Source organism: Cherax quadricarinatus, chromosome 22 (genome assembly GCF_038502225.1).
Source record: "Cherax quadricarinatus isolate ZL_2023a chromosome 22, ASM3850222v1, whole genome shotgun sequence".
NCBI classification, from domain to species: Eukaryota; Metazoa; Arthropoda; class Malacostraca; order Decapoda; family Parastacidae; genus Cherax; species Cherax quadricarinatus.
Window position 1 is genome coordinate 4,757,959 of NC_091313.1, and position 17,875 is coordinate 4,775,833.

The following is a 17,875-nucleotide window of genomic DNA, read 5'->3' on the forward strand; positions in this document are numbered from 1 at the left end:
GACATCTTTTGAAATTTGTGTGAAATTGGCAAAATTGCTAAATTCTGACCACTTTATTGGATAGTTGAAATCAGTAAATGAGTGGTTTCTTGTACTTATTCGATAGAAAAAATGGAGTTCTATCGAAATAGTTATGATTTCTGTCAACTAGTACACTGGAATTGGCCGAAAATAGGGCTCAAAGTGGGCAAAATCGCAGATGCATAAACATCGTTGAGACTGCTAACTTCACAAGAACATAATTCCCTAAGTTTTCCATTAAATTTCATACTTTTGGTGTCATTAAGTTCGGGAAAAGATTATCTATCTTTTCATAAGAAAAAAATTTTTTTTTTTTTTAAATTTGGGCGACCCTGAGAAAAAGTCTGGGAGAGGGCCTGGGGACCCTGAAAGGGTTATTTAAAAAAATACGGTCAGAGTTTTCTTTCTCATTATGCACTGGGTGCTCCAGGATTTTTTTTTATATGGTGCACACTGACCACACAGACCCATTCTCTCACATGTGGGCCTACCAGCTTTCTCCTGTTTGATTTGATGCTGCTAGAATTTATGAGTACATGTATATATAAGTCAAACATGGTACTTCATAAGACGTATATATACAGTGGACCCCCGAGTTTCGGCAGCATCGACTTTTGTGAAATTCGACTTTCGGCAAAATTTGGCCTCGAGTTTCGTGATTAGACTCGTGATTTGGCGACCGTCCAGTACCCGTCCGCTCATCACCGTGCACACAAAGCCAGTCTCCCAGCCATTCACGCTCAGTGTGCCATTGTTTACCAACACATGACCATCACCCTGTGGGTTCATACGTAATAATCCATTGTTTTTTGTGATTGCAACTGCTAAATAAGTCACCATGGGCCCAAGGAAAGCTAGTGCAAACCCTTTGGTAAAGAAAGCGAAGAACACGATCCAGAGGGATTTCGAAGGGTTTGAGGCAGACCCTGACCCTGCCGACCCTTTGCCTGTTGTGGAAGGTGCTGTGGCATTGGGCAAGTCCATGGGGTTGGAGGTGAGTGATGGGGATGTGGAAGAGTTGGTGGAGGACCACAGGGAACAGCTAACCACTGACGAACTGCAAGAGCTTCAACTGGAACAGCATCAGACCACAGCTGAGGAACTTGCTTCAGAGGAGGAGGAAAAGAGAGTGAAGGGGGTGCCTTCTTCCGTGATTAAGGACATGTGTTCAAAGTGGAATGAGTTGCAAAGTTTTGTTGAAAAGTATCATCATGACCAAGCTGAAACAAGCCATATCTGCAACATGTTCAGTGACAAAACCTTGTCCCACTTTAAGCAAATCATAAAGAAATGCCAGAAACAGACCTCTCTGGACAGATATTTTGTGCGACAGGGGTCCAGTGACTCTCAAGGTGTTCCCAGTGGCATTAAAAGAAGAAGGGAAGTAACCCCAGAAAAGGACTTGCTACCTGAAGTCCTAATGGAAGGAGATTCTCCTTCCAAACCATAGTGTATACCTTCCTCCTATCCCCTCCTCCCATCTTCCATCCACCCACAAGTCTTCAGTAAAGGTAAGAGTAATGTTACTATTATTTCTTATATGCATGTACTTGATTTCTGATTGTTTTCAGTATGTAAATCTTTAATTTGAAAAAAAATATTTTATTTTAATATTTTTGAGTGTCTGGAATGGATTAATTTTATTTCCATTATTTCTTATGGGGAAAATGGTTTCAAGTTTCATGAATTTCGACTTTTGGCAGGCTCTCTGGAACGGATTAATCACGAAACTCGGGGGTCCACTGTATGACCGAAACAGTCAAAGGGTTAAACTGTCCAAATGTAGATCTACGTTTGCATGCATAATGCTCCATACGTAGATCAACGTTTTTTCATTCCTTCAAATTTGGCACAATAGGCTTGAGTCGCCTAGACATGAAAGAATGGGTCTGTGCACTATTAAAAAATTCTGGGAGCACCAGTTCAATTGACTGCCAGCTAGATCAAATAGTGTGGCAAACACCAGGGATTCACTGATGCCATGTCGAATTAACACTCCCATTTTAAGAGGAAAGTAAAAATAGGTTAGATAAATACATGAGTGAGTGTGGGTGGGTGTGAGTTGGACCTGACTAGCTTGTGCTACTAGGTCTGATGTCATGCTCCTTCCTTCAATGGATGTGACCTGACTAGGTGGGTCATTTGTCTACGCCAGGGGGGAGTGTAACATGTACCTGCCTTGCATGGGCCAGTAGGCCTGCTGCAGTGTTCCTTCTTTCTTATGTTCTTATGTATTCGACAGGCTGGCCAGCTGGCTTGCTTTGGCTGTCTCTCTATATCTCTGTCTATCTATATCTCTGTCTTACATGTACACATAAGTACAGTTATTATACATAGTGTAAATTACCTAGGATAATCCAAAAATTCCAGGCAAAGATAGACATATAGATAGATAAATATAGATAGGCAGACAGACAGGCAGTAACATGTTTGTGTGTATCAGTGAAAACAAATAAAGCCAGGGTTTCCCCTGAGCACCCATTTATCAAATGTCACCGAGCTGATAACAGATGTCATAACACAATTCTTCAAGGAGTTTGATATCCTATACTCCAGGCAGACAGACAGATAAGCACAGACAGATAAGCAGAGACAGATAGACAGATAGAGAGACAGTGATAACAAATACAGTAAGGGTTAGCTGGAGCAGTAGGCATTTATCAGATGTCACTAGGCTGTCAACAGTATAAGGATGCCTTTCATAACATGCTTCAAGGTATATGCCAGGGTATCTAAAACATTGTTGGGACCTATAAATACTTTGTATATATTTCTAGATAATAGTAAATAACCCAGGCAGGTGTAAATGTTCACCTGTCAATGTGATTGTGATTATTTGAGCACTATTTCAGTACCTAATATTAGTGTCAGGACAAAGACTGGCTATGAAATTACAAGAACTATTATAAATTGTAATTATCAGAACATTAAAAATTAAAATAAAAACGAGGAAAAAAAGGTATATCGGCAACACTTCTGCAAGCAGCAGGAGTCGATGTTGCTGACAGGTGAGCATCCAGTGCCAACTTCACGGACTTATATCTCAGTAAGTACTGACCCTAAATTTTTTTTTTAATTCTATAATATGTAGAAAAATGTGCTCTTCATTTCATATTTTTCAAAATATTCAGAGTGCCACGCAAGTGAACGTAGATCTACATTTGGACAGTTTAAGGGTTAAATGTCTTTTTTAGGTTAATATAGACATTTTCATTAATCCATCTATGATAATTTCTTCAAAATTATACTATAAGAAACACGTTACAGAGCATATAAACATGCGATGTTTATATGCTATTGAGGGGTTGGGTGGAGGGTAAATATTACATTTTCTCTGGTCCAGGTTCAGAGAAAACATGTATGAATCTGCATTGGCCCAGTAAACACCCTTAACCGAACATAAGGCTTTTGTTTACAATTCTCGGCATGAATTATTCATTACTTCTCCCTTTGTTTATGATAGCATCTAAAGGTAGTTGTTAGAAATGATTAAACTCAGTGATCATGGTATGTCGATGGTAATAACATAGCTGCAGGCCGTAGTGTATGTAGCTATGCGCCTTGGATGTAGTCCCTCTGGGACTACAAATAAATACTACTCACCAAAAAGAGTCTTCAATAAAGGTACGTAAAACTATAGTTATTCTCTATAAAATGTATTGTTTGTTAATATTTTTGGGTGTCTGAAACGGATTAACTGGATTTACATTATTTCTTATGGGAAATGTTACTTCGGATTTGGGCCAACCTTCTGGAACGGATTAATTACAAAAACCGGGGGTCTACTGTACAAGGTCAGTGCACTGATCATTCTCTCACATTTAGGCCAAAATTTACTGTTCACAGCTCATTTGGGATAGCTGTGCTCAAAAAGCAGATCTATATGAGGGACCCTGGCATCAATAACATCAATCTACGTGACAGCCACTGAAAGGGTTAATAGGATTTACTAAACTGAATATGGATCAAGCAGCACCTAGAGAATGCTAGTTAATCAGGTTTGATGTAAGAGCATTTCATCAGTATCATGGTGCCTCCACTGAAGGGCCAAATAAAAAAAGTTTTTTCATCATTGTAAATTATAAAGTTAACATCAAACCTTGTATTTTCAATTACAGATCACATAATAAACAACATTTCAGTAATCATTATAGAATGCATAATGAACAACTTTTTTTTTTTAAATCACTCACAGGTATTTTTAACACACTGGCCATTTCACAACTAGGTAGGGTAACCCAAAGAAAGAAACACATTCACTATAATGCACTCTCTAGTTGTCTTTCCAGAAGTGAAAAGACATCACATTTGAAATGATGCTCATATCTACTGCATTCCCATCCATACATCTATGCCAGTCAACAAATTAAAGTTAGTTTTGAGATCTTGGCCATAAGTAACTAGCTTCTCTGTACCACTTAGTAACTGAAGTTTGTTCCCTCCTGCTAATTTTATCTTGGACATCAATAGTAAGCTGACTTGTTTCATGGCCAGAAAATTAAGAAAGAAACAGAAGATAATTTAGAGAACAAATCATTAAGCAATTGAAAAATAGTAAGCATAAATGAAAAAAAAAGATGACAATTAGTAATAACATCAACAAATCTATACATAATATTAATTACTGCAGTTTTTTATATATAATATGAAGCTAAAGCTAAAAAAAACTTGTCACATTCACAGTTTAAACTTTAACAGATAAACATGACAAAATATTACACAACTTAAAATCAAATGTACGTGAACTATCAACAGTACTATAACAACAAGTGGGTTGACATGCAACCTAAGTCATGCCTGTCTGATACAAATCATGATTAGCATTAAGCTAAAAGTTTTACGTGTTAAAATGCAATATCAATTGTGTAATACTGTACCATACTGACCCTTGATGCTGGTGAAGGGTTTGTGATCCAAGGAATTGGAGCTACCTTCCCCTTCCTCTGATCAAACCTGATTACCTCCCATTCCCAGGTTCTGTATAACAATTATGGTTTTAGTGCTTCCCCATGAATAATGAACCACACTGACCAAATACACAAACACTTAGATGTTCATATTATTACTGAAGTTCGAGGCCACACTCGCCTAAATTTAAATTAGAGTATTGTAAAATAAAAATTAGTAAAGCACTTCTGGTATATTAACAAACTTTTTCTAGCACAGAACTCCTGGTCTGGCACATTGGAACATATAGGAAGGGCTACCAAAGCATTAATTCTATCTAGATGATACATTAATTTATCATTTTACTGAGCTTGTCAGGACCTGGAGTTATCTGTCAAATTCCAAAAATCCATATTAATGTCTAACAATTAAAGAGTACTGTTTATACCCATAAAAATATAAACTGTAATTAATAGCAAATTCTCTAAATGCCCTCCAAATTCTTTGATATAGTCATTTCCTTTATGTGGTTTAAACATCATTTGTAGTAATGACATACCTGTGACAGGTTTTGAGGGTTCATCTATTTTCACAGCCCAGCCTTGGGCCACTTTCCTGACAGCCTAAGTAGCACTCACAACCTGGCTGAGCTAACACTCATTGCTGTCTCCAAATAAATAGACTTTACACTGCACCCTACTTTAAAGATAGCAATCGGCTATCATTAGTCAATACATGTGCCCCTTCTACCAATATAAATCAGATGAATCAAGTACAAAGTTATCCATTCACATATGATGATTTACATACAAGTCTGAACTATGAATGAACACAATTTCTTTTAACACTTCTCAAGCTTCACTATATATACCAGTGTTCTTATCAGTCTCTCCAGTTTTCCTTCCGAGCAAGTCAACAAAACATTGTCTATATACAGCAACTAGATGTCTTCCTCACACTTGTTCTGTACTACTGCTACCTCTTACCAAATCCTTTCATGAATATTCTACCTTTAACATTTTACAAATTTTAATGCGAACCATTGTTGTATACTCCCTTGCATTCCTGTAGGAATTTTTTTTTTTTTTTTTATCACACTGGCCGATTCCCACCAAGGCAGGGTGGCCCGAAAAAGAAAAACTTTCACCATCATTCACTCCATCACTGTCTTGCCAGAAGGGTGCTTTACACTTCAGTTTTTAAACTGCAACATTAACACCCCTCCTTCAGAGTGCAGGCACTGTACTTCCCATCTCCAGGGCTCAAGTCCGGCCTGCTGGTTTCCCTGAACCCCTTCATAAATGTTACTTTGCTCACACTCCAACAGCACGTCAAGTATTAAAAACCATTTGTCTCCATTCACTCCTATCAAACACGCTCACGCATGCCTGCTGGAAGTCCAAGCCCCTCGCACACAAAACCTCCTTTGCCCCCTCCCTCCAACCTTTCCTAGGCCGACCCCTACCCCGCCTTCCTTCCACTACAGACTGATACACTCTCGAAGTTATTCTGTTTCGCATCATTCTCTCCACATGTCCGAACCACCTCAACAACCCTTCCTCAGCCCTCTGGACAACAGTTTTGGTAATCAAGCACCTCCTCCTAATTTCCAAACTACGAATTATCTGCATAATATTCACACCACACATTGCTCTCAGACATGACATCTCCACTGCCTCCAGCCTTCTCCTCGCTGCAACATTCATCACCCATGCTTCACACCCATATAAGAGCGTTGGTAAAACTATACTCTCATACATTCCTCTCTTTGCCTCCAAGGACAAAGTTCTTTGTCTCCACAGACTCCTAAGTGCACCACTCACCCTTTTCCCCTCATCAATTCTATGATTCACCTCATCTTTCATAGACCCATCCGCTGACACGTCCACTCCCAAATATCTGAATACATTCACCTCCTCCATACTCTCTCCCTCCAATCTGATATCCAATCTTTCATCACCTAATCTTTTTGTTATCCTCATAACCTTACTCTTTCCTGTATTCACTTTCAATTTTCTTCTTTTGCACACCCTACCAAATTCATCCACCAATCTCTGCAACTTCTCTTCAGAATCTCCCAAGAGCACAGTGTCATCAGCAAAGAGCAACTGTGACAACTCCCACTTTATGTGTGATTCTTTATCTTTTAACTCCACGCCTCTTGCCAAGACCCTCGCATTTACTTCTCTTACAACCCCATCTATAAATATATTAAACAACCACGGTGACATCACACATCCTTGTCTAAGGCCTACTTTTACTGGGAAATAATTTCCCTCTTTCCTACATACTCTAACTTGAGCCTCACTATCCTCGTAAAAACTCTTCACTGCTTTCAGTAACCTACCTCCTACACCATACACCTGCAACATCTGCCACATTGCCCCCCTATCCACCCTGTCATACGCCTTTTCCAAATCCATAAATGCCACAAAGACCTCTTTAGCCTTATCTAAATACTGTTCACTTATATGTTTCACTGTAAACACCTGGTCCACACACCCCCTACCTTTCCTAAAGCCTCCTTGTTCATCTGCTATCCTATTCTCCGTCTTACTCTTAATTCTTTCAATAATAACTCTACCATACACTTTGCCAGGTATACTCAACAGACTTATCCCCCTATAATTTTTGCACTCTCTTTTATCCCCTTTGCCTTTATACAAAGGAACTATGCATGCTCTCTGCCAATCCCTAGGTACCTTACCCTCTTCCATACATTTATTAAATAATTGCACCAACCACTCCAAAACTACATCCCCACCTGCTTTTAACATTTCTATCTTTATCCCATCAATCCCGGCTGCCTTACCCCCTTTCATTTTACCTACTGCCTCATGAACTTCCCCCACACTCACAACTGGCTCTTCCTCACTCCTACAAGATGTTGTTCCTCCTTGCCTTATACACGAAATCACAGCTTCCCTATCTTCATCAACATTTAACAATTCCTCAAAATATTCCCTCCATCTTCCCAATACCTCTAACTCTCCATTTAATAACTCTCCTCTCCTATTTTTAACTGACAAATCCATTTGTTCTCTAGGCTTTCTTAACTTGTTAATCTCACTCCAAAACTTTTTCTTATTTTCAACAAAATTTGTTGATAACATCTCACCCACTCTCTCATTTGCTCTCTTTTTACACTGCTTCACCACTCTCTTAACCTCTCTCTTTTTCTCCATATACTCTTCCCTCCTTGCATCACTTCTACTTTGTAAAAACTTCTCATAAGCTAACTTTTTCTCCCTTACTACTCTCTTCACATCATCATTCCACCAATCGCTCCTCTTCCCTCCCGCACCCACTTTCCTGTAACCACAAACTTCTGCTGAACACTCTAACACTACATTTTTAAACCTACCCCATACCTCCTCGACCCCATTGCCTATGCTCTCATTAGCCCATCTATCCTCCAATAGCTGTTTACATCTTACCCTAACTGCCTCCTCTTTTAGTTTATAAACCTTCACCTCTCTCTTCCCTGATGCTTCTATTCTCCTTGTATCCCATCTACCTTTTACTCTCAGTGTAGCTACAACTAGAAAGTGATCTGATATATCTGTGGCCCCTCTATAAACATGTACATCCTGAAGTCTACTCAACAGTCTTTTATCTACCAATACATAATCCAACAAACTACTGTCATTTCGCCCTACATCATATCTTGTATACTTATTTATCCTCTTTTTCTTAAAATATGTATTACCTATAACTAAACCCCTTTCTATACAAAGTTCAATCAAAGGGCTCCCATTATCATTTACACCTGGCACCCCAAACTTACCTACCACACCCTCTCTAAAAGTTTCTCCTACTTTAGCATTCAGGTCCCCTACCACAATTACTCTCTCACTTGGTTCAAAAGCTCCTATACATTCACTTAACATCTCCCAAAATCTCTCTCTCTCCTCTGCATTCCTCTCATTATTGTCCTTATTTGTATTAGTCTCTTTCTACAATCCTCAACTCTCTTATTTTTCAATTCACTGCTTTATTATTTTCTACCAGCATTTTTTACACTCTACTTAGGTACTGTACTTAGGTATCAGTTTTTAAGCTCATGATATCACTTTGATACTTTTTCAATAAAATTTTTAAACATTAATGATCATTGTTGTTATACACTGAAGATGGCTGGTAACAAACTTCTGAATAACAGATGAATACCAACCTGCTTAGGATAAAAATGACAAAGGGTTTAAAGGAAATAATTTTAAAAAGGAAAACCAAACAAAGAGAAGGAAACAAGTCCTATAATAAAAAACTGAAGATATGAGGGAGAAAATTATTTGTTTAGTTTTCATAAAATATTTAAAATAAAATGTAACAATTTTACCCACCTTTCCATGCATTCCATCATCATCAACAAGCAGGTCATCTGAACTCAAAGAATCCAAGTCAGGGACTCTTCCTGGTGAATATCTTGCACCAGCACAGCTGTCCAATCTTTTCTGCTCATCAGTCTGATCACGAGAACTGCTCAAGCGACCACTGGCCTGACTTTCTTGCCCAGTAGAAACTGGCAAGGTGGACAATGCCGATGCTAAAGATGTTGATGCAAGGTCCAGGTAAGGATTGGCAGCATTAGGCCTTGTGGTGGAAGCACCCATGGATGTGTGGCTCATTGAAGGAAATGGAGGAATAGGTGGGGCACATCCTGTGGGAAGGTGAGCTTCAGTTAGCTTAGATTTGATACATGTTAATAATGCAGTGTCTTAGATAATAGCCAGAAAAATTACTTCTTGTACTTCAAGATTTACTTAATAATGAATATATAACATAAATATACAGGCACAAATAAGAAAAGCAGGCAACAGATACAGGGACACTTCCTCCACTCAACTGTCCCCTCACCACATTTACAGAGATCTTAACCAATTTTTTATTTACATCATTCTACTGAATTTGTTTTCAGTATTTACTTTTAGTTTATTCCTGATCTCCAGTTTGTTGCATGATCCACACTGTTCTTTTTTTTTGTCAAACTTGTGAATATTTTTCACACTTATGTTCCTCCTTCAGACTAAATGGAGTAAGTACACAGGAACTGAATTTGTTAAGACCTTGTCAGTGGACAGGTCTATGAAAGAGTATAGTGGTACTAACACTTTTAAATTGATGGTAAGCATGGATATACCTTTGAAGATATACCTTTGAAGAGTTTCGAGAGTTTATCCACTCTCTGAGCCTGGCCATGGGCCAGGCTCATCTGGTGCTTGCCTGGTCAACCAGGCTGTTGCTGCTGGAGGCCCACTGCCCCACATATCCATCACAGCCTGGTTGATCTGGCACCTGGTGAAGATACTTGTCCAGTTTCCTCTTGAAGGCTTCTACACTTGTTCCAGCAGTGTTTCTGATATCTTCTGGTAAAATGTTGAATAATCTGGGGCCACGAATGTTGGTACAGTGTTCCCTTATTGTCCCCAAAGCACCCCTGCTCCTCACTGGGTTTATTTTACACTTCCTCCCATATCTCTCACTCCAGTATGTTATGGCAGTGTGCAGATTTGGGACCAAGACCTCGAGTACCTTCCAGGTATATATTATCATGTACCTCTCTCTCCTGGGCTTTAAACTTTGCAGCAAGTAGGAGGCTGGAAACAGTGGAGATGTCTTATCTGAGGGCCATGCATGGAGTGAATATTATGCAGAGAATTCAAAGTTTGGAGATCAGGAGGTGTGGGATTACAGAAAGTGTTATCCACTGGCCTGAGGTGGGGCCACTGAGGTGGTTTGGACATTTAGAGAGGATGGAGCAAAACAGGATGATTTGGAGGGTGTATAAATTTGTAGTGGAGAGGAGCGGTAAAGAGTCATTCAAGGAAAAGTTGGAGGGAGGGGGTATGTGAGCATGTTAGACATGAGTGTGTGGAGGTAGGTGGTTTCATGAATTGAAAAGCTATTGGAGTGTGAGCAAGGTAACATTTATGAAGGAATTCAGGGAAACTGGTTAGCCAGACTTCAGTACTGGAGGTGGGAAGTACAGTGCCTGCACCCTGAAGGAGGGGTGAGGATACTGCAGTTTGGAGGGGCATCTCAGCTTTAATATCGGCAATTGTTACCTGCTCTTGCTACAACTTAAAACTGCAATTTTCTATGTGAGTTTGTGGAAGATGAGCTCAAACTGTTACAAACCTAGCTCACTTTATAAGGGTTGAGCTTTGATGCCAGAGCCCACATTTTTTTTTTTTCACTTTTCATTTCTTACCATAGCATACCTCAACTATATTTACTTATGAATGCATGTTGGATTACATCTAATATATTACTCTCAGATTCTTTCCATTTTACTACTCATATGCTATAAGAATGGTTCCTAACATTCCTATAGTTCATTTGACTGTTCTATATTTTTACTATTCTTCCCAATCCTGTGTCCTCTTGTGTCTATCTTTGTCTACCTAGTCCATTACCATGATATTTCGTACGTCATTATCACATCTATTGATCTATAGCTCACAATGAAGTGAACTGTTAAGAACATCTATTAATATGAAAACAAGTGTTCATGTCAACGAGTGCCTGACAAAAATAAGAGAAAATCTCCTTTGCAGACTAAGAAACCGGCAGCAAGCTCTGTCATTTTTCTCACCTGCAGAGCCCACCAACGCTTCAATGATGGCCTAATTGTAATCATAACTGCACTAACGTACGTAGAACCCAGCATGACCCAAGATAATCAACAGTGATACCTACAAACCGAAAAATTACCGAGTGAAGCGAAGACTGCCCCACAAACTCCAAGCACAACTCCGCTGCCAGACGACTACCTACTCCAAGCTCCTAATTATCTTAGTTTCTTCATCTTACCACAGCAACTCCTGTACTACTATGAGACCAACTAATAGAAGAAACAGCACTAAGAACAGCAAGGCAGCACCTAGAAATCGACTATTCCATAAGACGACCCAGCAGGACGCCGGTGCATCATCCACCCCCTTTACAACCCAGAGCGACGCATCACCAACAACAAACATGGCCAACTCACCCTCACCCACCAACCAAGGCAACGCTACACCACCAACTGTGACTGACTCCCTCTCTACCTCTACTACCTTCATAGGATTTAACCCAGCTGATATGATCCTGACACTCTAAAGCACTACATCACCACTCTAACGGCGGATAACTTGAATCTTCGTGCTGAAAATACGTCTCTCTATGCAACAATAACAAACCATGAATCTAAGTTACTTCACCTTGAGAATAAGATCAACAACCTTGAACAACAACTAACATCAACTGGCATGACTGATTTTGGCAAGACCCTCCAATCAGTCATAGCCAGCCACACAGATCAAATAACTTCCCTAAACATGAAGATTGATAATGCTGTCAAGGACTGGAAAATAAACATGGATACCCAATTGAACAATTATTTTGCTAACCAAGATGATAAGACAGAGCAAGACAAGTTATCTGATGCAGTAGTAATTAACACTCCACTCTTTCCTAGCAAATTAAACCATTCCAACTGCAAAGATACAAGGTAGTAGGTTGGTAGACAGCAACCACCCAGGGAAGTACTACCGTCCTGCCAGATGACTGTGAAACAGAAACCTGTAACTGTTTTGCATGATGGTAGGATTGCTGTTTTCTTTTTCTGTCTCATAAACACGCTAGATAACAGGGATATCTTGCTACTCCTACTTACACTTTGGTCACACTTCACAGACACGCACATGCATATATATATACATACATCTAGGTTTTTCTCCTTTTTCTAAATAGCTCTTGTTCTTCTTTATTTCTTCTATTGTCCATGGGGAAGTGGAAAAGAATCTTTCCTCCGTAGGCCGTGCATGTCGTATGAGGCGACTAAAATGCCGGGAGCAATGGGCTAGTATCCCCTTCTCCTGTAGACATTTACTAAAAAAGAGAAGAAGAAAAACTTTATAAAACTGGGATGCTTAAATGTGCGTGGATGTAGTGCGGATGACAAAAAACAGATGATTGCTGATGTTATGAATGAAAAGAAGTTGGATGTCCTGGCCCTAAGCAAAACAAAGTTGAAGGGGGTAGGGGAGTTTCAGTGGGGGGAAATAAATGGGATTAAATCTGGAGTATCTGAGAGAGTTAGAGCAAAGGAAGGGGTAGCAGTAATGTTGAATGATCAGTTATGGAAGGAGAAAAGAGAATATGAATGTGTAAATTCAAGAATTATGTGGATTAAAGTAAAGGTTGGATGCGAGAAGTGGGTCATAATAAGCGTGTATGCACCTGGAGAAGAGAGGAATGCAGAGGAGAGAGAGAGATTTTGGGGGATGTTAAGTGAATGTATAGGAGCCTTTGAACCAAGTGAGAGAGTAATTGTGGCAGGGGACCTGAATGCTAAAGTAGGAGAAACTTTTAGAGAGGGTGTGGTAGGTAAGTTTGGGGTGCCAGGTGTAAATGATAATGGGAGCCCTTTGATTGAACTTTGTATAGAAAGGGGTTTAGTTATAGGTAATACATATTTTAAGAAAAAGAGGATAAATAAGTATACAAGATATGATGTAGGGCGAAATGACAGTAGTTTGTTGGATTATGTATTGGTAGATAAAAGACTGTTGAGTAGACTTCAGGATGTACATGTTTATAGAGGGGCCACAGATATATCAGATCACTTTCTAGTTGTAGCTACACTGAGAGTAAAAGGTAGATGGGATACAAGGAGAATAGAAGTATCAGGGAAGAGAGAGGTGAAGGTTTATAAACTAAAAGAGGAGGCAGTTAGGGTAAGATATAAACAGCTATTGGAGGATAGATGGGCTAATGAGAGCATAGGCAATGGGGTCGAAGAGGTATGGGGTAGGTTTAAAAATGTAGTGTTAGAGTGTTCAGCAGAAGTTTGTGGTTACAGGAAAGTGGGTGTGGGAGGGAAGAGGAGCGATTGGTGGAATGATGATGTAAAGAGAGTAGTAAGGGAGAAAAAGTTAGCATATGAGAAGTTTTTACAAAGTAGAAGTGATGCAAGGAGGGAAGAGTATATGGAGAAAAAGAGAGAGGTTAAGAGAGTGGTGAAGCAATGTAAAAAGAGAGCAAATGAGAGAGTGGGTGAGATGTTATCAACAAATTTTGTTGAAAATAAGAAAAAGTTTTGGAGTGAGATTAACAAGTTAAGAAAGCCTAGAGAACAAATGGATTTGTCAGTTAAAAATAGGAGAGGAGAGTTATTAAATGGAGAGTTAGAGGTATTGGGAAGATGGAGGGAATATTTTGAGGAATTGTTAAATGTTGATGAAGATAGGGAAGCTGTGATTTCGTGTATAGGACAAGGAGGAATAACATCTTGTAGGAGTGAGGGAGAGCCAGTTGTGAGTGTGGGGGAAGTTCGTGAGGCAGTAGGTAAAATGAAAGGGGGTAAGGCAGCCGGGATTGATGGGATAAAGATAGAAATGTTAAAAGCAGGTGGGGATATAGTTTTGGAGTGGTTGGTGCAATTATTTAATAAATGTATGGAAGAGGGTAAGGTACCTAGGGATTGGCAGAGAGCATGCATAGTTCCTTTGTATAAAGGCAAAGGGGATAAAAGAGAGTGCAAAAATTATAGGGGGATAAGTCTGCTGAGTATACCTGGTAAAGTGTATGGTAGAGTTATTATTGAAAGAATTAAGAGTAAGACGGAGAATAGGATAGCAGATGAACAAGGAGGCTTTAGGAAAGGTAGAGGGTGTGTGGACCAGGTGTTTACAGTGAAACATATAAGTGAACAGTATTTAGATAAGGCTAAAGAGGTCTTTGTGGCATTTATGGATTTGGAAAAGGCGTATGACAGGGTGGATAGGGGGGCAATGTGGCAGATGTTGCAAGTGTATGGTGTAGGAGGTAGGTTACTGAAAGCAGTGAAGAGTTTTTACGAGGATAGTGAGGCTCAAGTTAGAGTATGTAGGAAAGAGGGAAATTTTTTCCCAGTAAAAGCAGGCCTTAGACAAGGATGTGTGATGTCACCATGGTTGTTTAATATATTTATAGATGGGGTTGTAAGAGAAGTAAATGCGAGGGTCTTGGCAAGAGGCGTGGAGTTAAAAGATAAAGAATCACACACAAAGTGGGAGTTGTCACAGCTGCTCTTTGCTGATAACACTGTGCTCTTGGGAGATTCTGAAGAGAAGTTGCAGAGATTGGTGGATGAATTTGGTAGGGTGTGCAAAAGAAGAAAATTAAAGGTGAATACAGGAAAGAGTAAGGTTATGAGGATAACAAAAAGATTAGGTGATGAAAGATTGAATATCAGATTGGATGGAGAGAGTATGGAGGAGGTGAATGTATTCAGATATTTGGGAGTGGACGTGTCAGCGGATGGGTCTATGAAAGATGAGGTGAATCATAGAATTGATGAGGGGAAAAGAGTGAGTGGTGCACTTAGGAGTCTGTGGAGACAAAGAACTTTGTCCTTGGAGGCAAAGAGGGGAATGTATGAGAGCATAGTTTTACCAACGCTCTTATATGGGTGTGAAGCATGGGTGATGAATGTTGCAGCGAGGAGAAGGCTGGAGGCAGTGGAGATGTCATGTCTGAGGGCAATGTGTGGTGTGAATATAATGCAGAGAATTCGTAGTTTGGAAGTTAGGAGGAGGTGCGGGATTACCAAAACTGTCGTCCAGAGGGCTGAGGAAGGGTTGTTGAGGTGGTTCGGACATGTAGAGAGAATGGAGCGAAACAGAGTGACTTCAAGAGTGTATCAGTCTGTAGTGGAAGGAAGGCGGGTTAGGGGTCGGCCTAGGAAAGGTTGGAGAGAGGGGGTAAAGGAGGTTTTGTGTGCGAGGGGCTTGGACTTCCAGCAGGCATGCGTGAGCGTGTTTGATAGGAGTGAATGGAGACAAATGGTTTTTAATACTTGACGTGCTGTTGGAGTGTGAGCAAAGTAACATTTATGAAGGGGTTCAGGGAAACCGGCAGGCCGGACTTGAGTCCTGGAGATGGGAAGTACAGTGCCTGCACTCTGAAGGAGGGGTGTTAATGTTGCAGTTTAAAAACTGTAGTGTAAAGCACCCTTCTGGCAAGACAGTGATGGAGTGAATGATGGTGAAAGTTTTTCTTTTTCGGGCCACCCTGCCTTGGTGGGAATCGGCCAGTGTGATAATAAAAAAATAACAACTCTCCAAATCATACGTGACCACCTACATGTTAATGTACCAGTGTCGGAAATAAAAGAATCGCGGTTACTAGGGAACCAAAGTAGAAAAAGTGTTATGCTCAGATTTCACACACAAGACAGGAAAAAAGATCTAATAATTTCATCTATTAAAGCAAAAAAAGATATACACATAAATGAGTGTCTCACAAGAAAACGACAGGACAGAACCTCCTGTACAGAGTGAGAAAGCTAAAACGTGAGAATAATGATAAAATTCACCAGTGCTTTGTACGGGATGGACAAATTCTAGTAAGAAAAACAAATGTAGGCTGTGTGTACTACATTACAAATGAAAATGAACTAGCAAACTTCCTTCATGATGCAAACATTACAGAGTCTGACTGATATTAATGACTAAATCCTTACTGTGTTAGTGAATGTTATTATGTCATTACTGAACAAATCCCTGTACTATCACCTCTTAGATAGTATTTACTACCTCATTATCCCACGAGTCCCACACAGTTCTTTGTGTGACCCAATTTGTGTTAACTTCCCAGATTCCCAATTCACAATTTATTATTTGTTAATAGGATACTTACTCTTTAATAGTATCTGTATTACCTTTTTCTTTCCTACTTAAGCACTGTTAATCTCTTATAATCATACCTAATGTTCCCTTTTCTCCCAAACTACAAATAACAAACTAGTGTATGTTCCTACCACACTACTGTGCAATACCTTGAACCATCCCTCACTAGCTAGTTTCAACTACCTCAAATAATCTTCCTATAGTGATATTAATTGCTCAAACTATAAGGCAAATCCTACTCTCAGATTATTTTCATATCTTAGTGATTATATTGTGTGTGCAATCAGTGTATTTTCAATTACATTATTGTTCAAGGCCCAAAACTATCTTTTGCTAGCTACTACCAACTACCTTATATTTTTTACTTTTTATAGTACAATAATTTGCTCAACTTATTGTATATAACAAATCAGATCTTACTCTCAAATCAATATCATATCATAGTGACTATCTGCCATTTTAACTTTGTTTACCATTATTTAATTTAGTCCCTTATATATTTTCTCCTTTATTTTAGCTTTAAATAACAACCTTAGTTCATATATTCACAATTGTTAAAATAATCAAGGTGCTAAAGTGTAATAAGTTCACTATTTTGCCATTATATTCCCTAGCTCATTTAACTGATTACCACTTTATTTATTCACCACAAATTTTTTTAGTCCCTTTTATATTGTCTCCTTTATTTTAGCTTTAAAGAACTACCTTAGCTCAAATTTTTACATTTGTTAAAATAATTCAGGTGCTATTTTATAGCTTTAGAATATTTACTTTGTCTTATACTTAATTCTAACTATAGATTCACTATAAATCTTATGATAACAAGCATTGATCCTGATGCCAACCTCTTATTGAATGACTTAAATGAATCAAACAGTAACTGTAATTACTACACAGCAGAACAATCAAAGGCACTTCTCAGAGTCAACAACAACATAACTGTCTTTAACTACAATATCAGATCTTTAAGTAAACATTACGATGACCTCATAGCATTACTAAATTCCCTGCATGCCAGTATATCCATCATTACTCTCACTGAAACCTGGCAAAAGCCTGATACTACAGATGTCTATGCCATTCCTGGTTACACAGCCATACACAACTGTAGGCCAGATCAACAAGGGGGTGGCACAGCTATATACTACTCAGACCAACTAGAATGTATCACTAATACTTGCACAAGGGATGAACATGGGGAATATATAACAGCTAAATTCAAATCCAAATACCTACAAAAACCTCTCACAGTGATAAACATCTACAGAGTACCACAGTCAAACACTAGCCGTTTTAGTGAAAACCTAGGAAGT

The 17,875-nt window shown here is 39.2% G+C and overlaps 1 protein-coding gene across 2 annotated transcripts in view; it reads right to left on the minus strand.

Moving 5' to 3' along the window:
* Window positions 1-17,875, minus strand: part of LOC128689602 (angiomotin-like) — a 161,133-nt gene that overhangs the window by 49,101 nt on the left and 94,157 nt on the right. For both annotated transcript variants that reach the window (XM_070087466.1, XM_070087465.1), the window contains one exon: window positions 9,252-9,568. In XM_070087466.1, coding sequence (XP_069943567.1) covers window positions 9,252-9,568 — 317 coding nt within the window. The remainder of the gene's footprint in view (window positions 1-9,251; window positions 9,569-17,875) is intronic.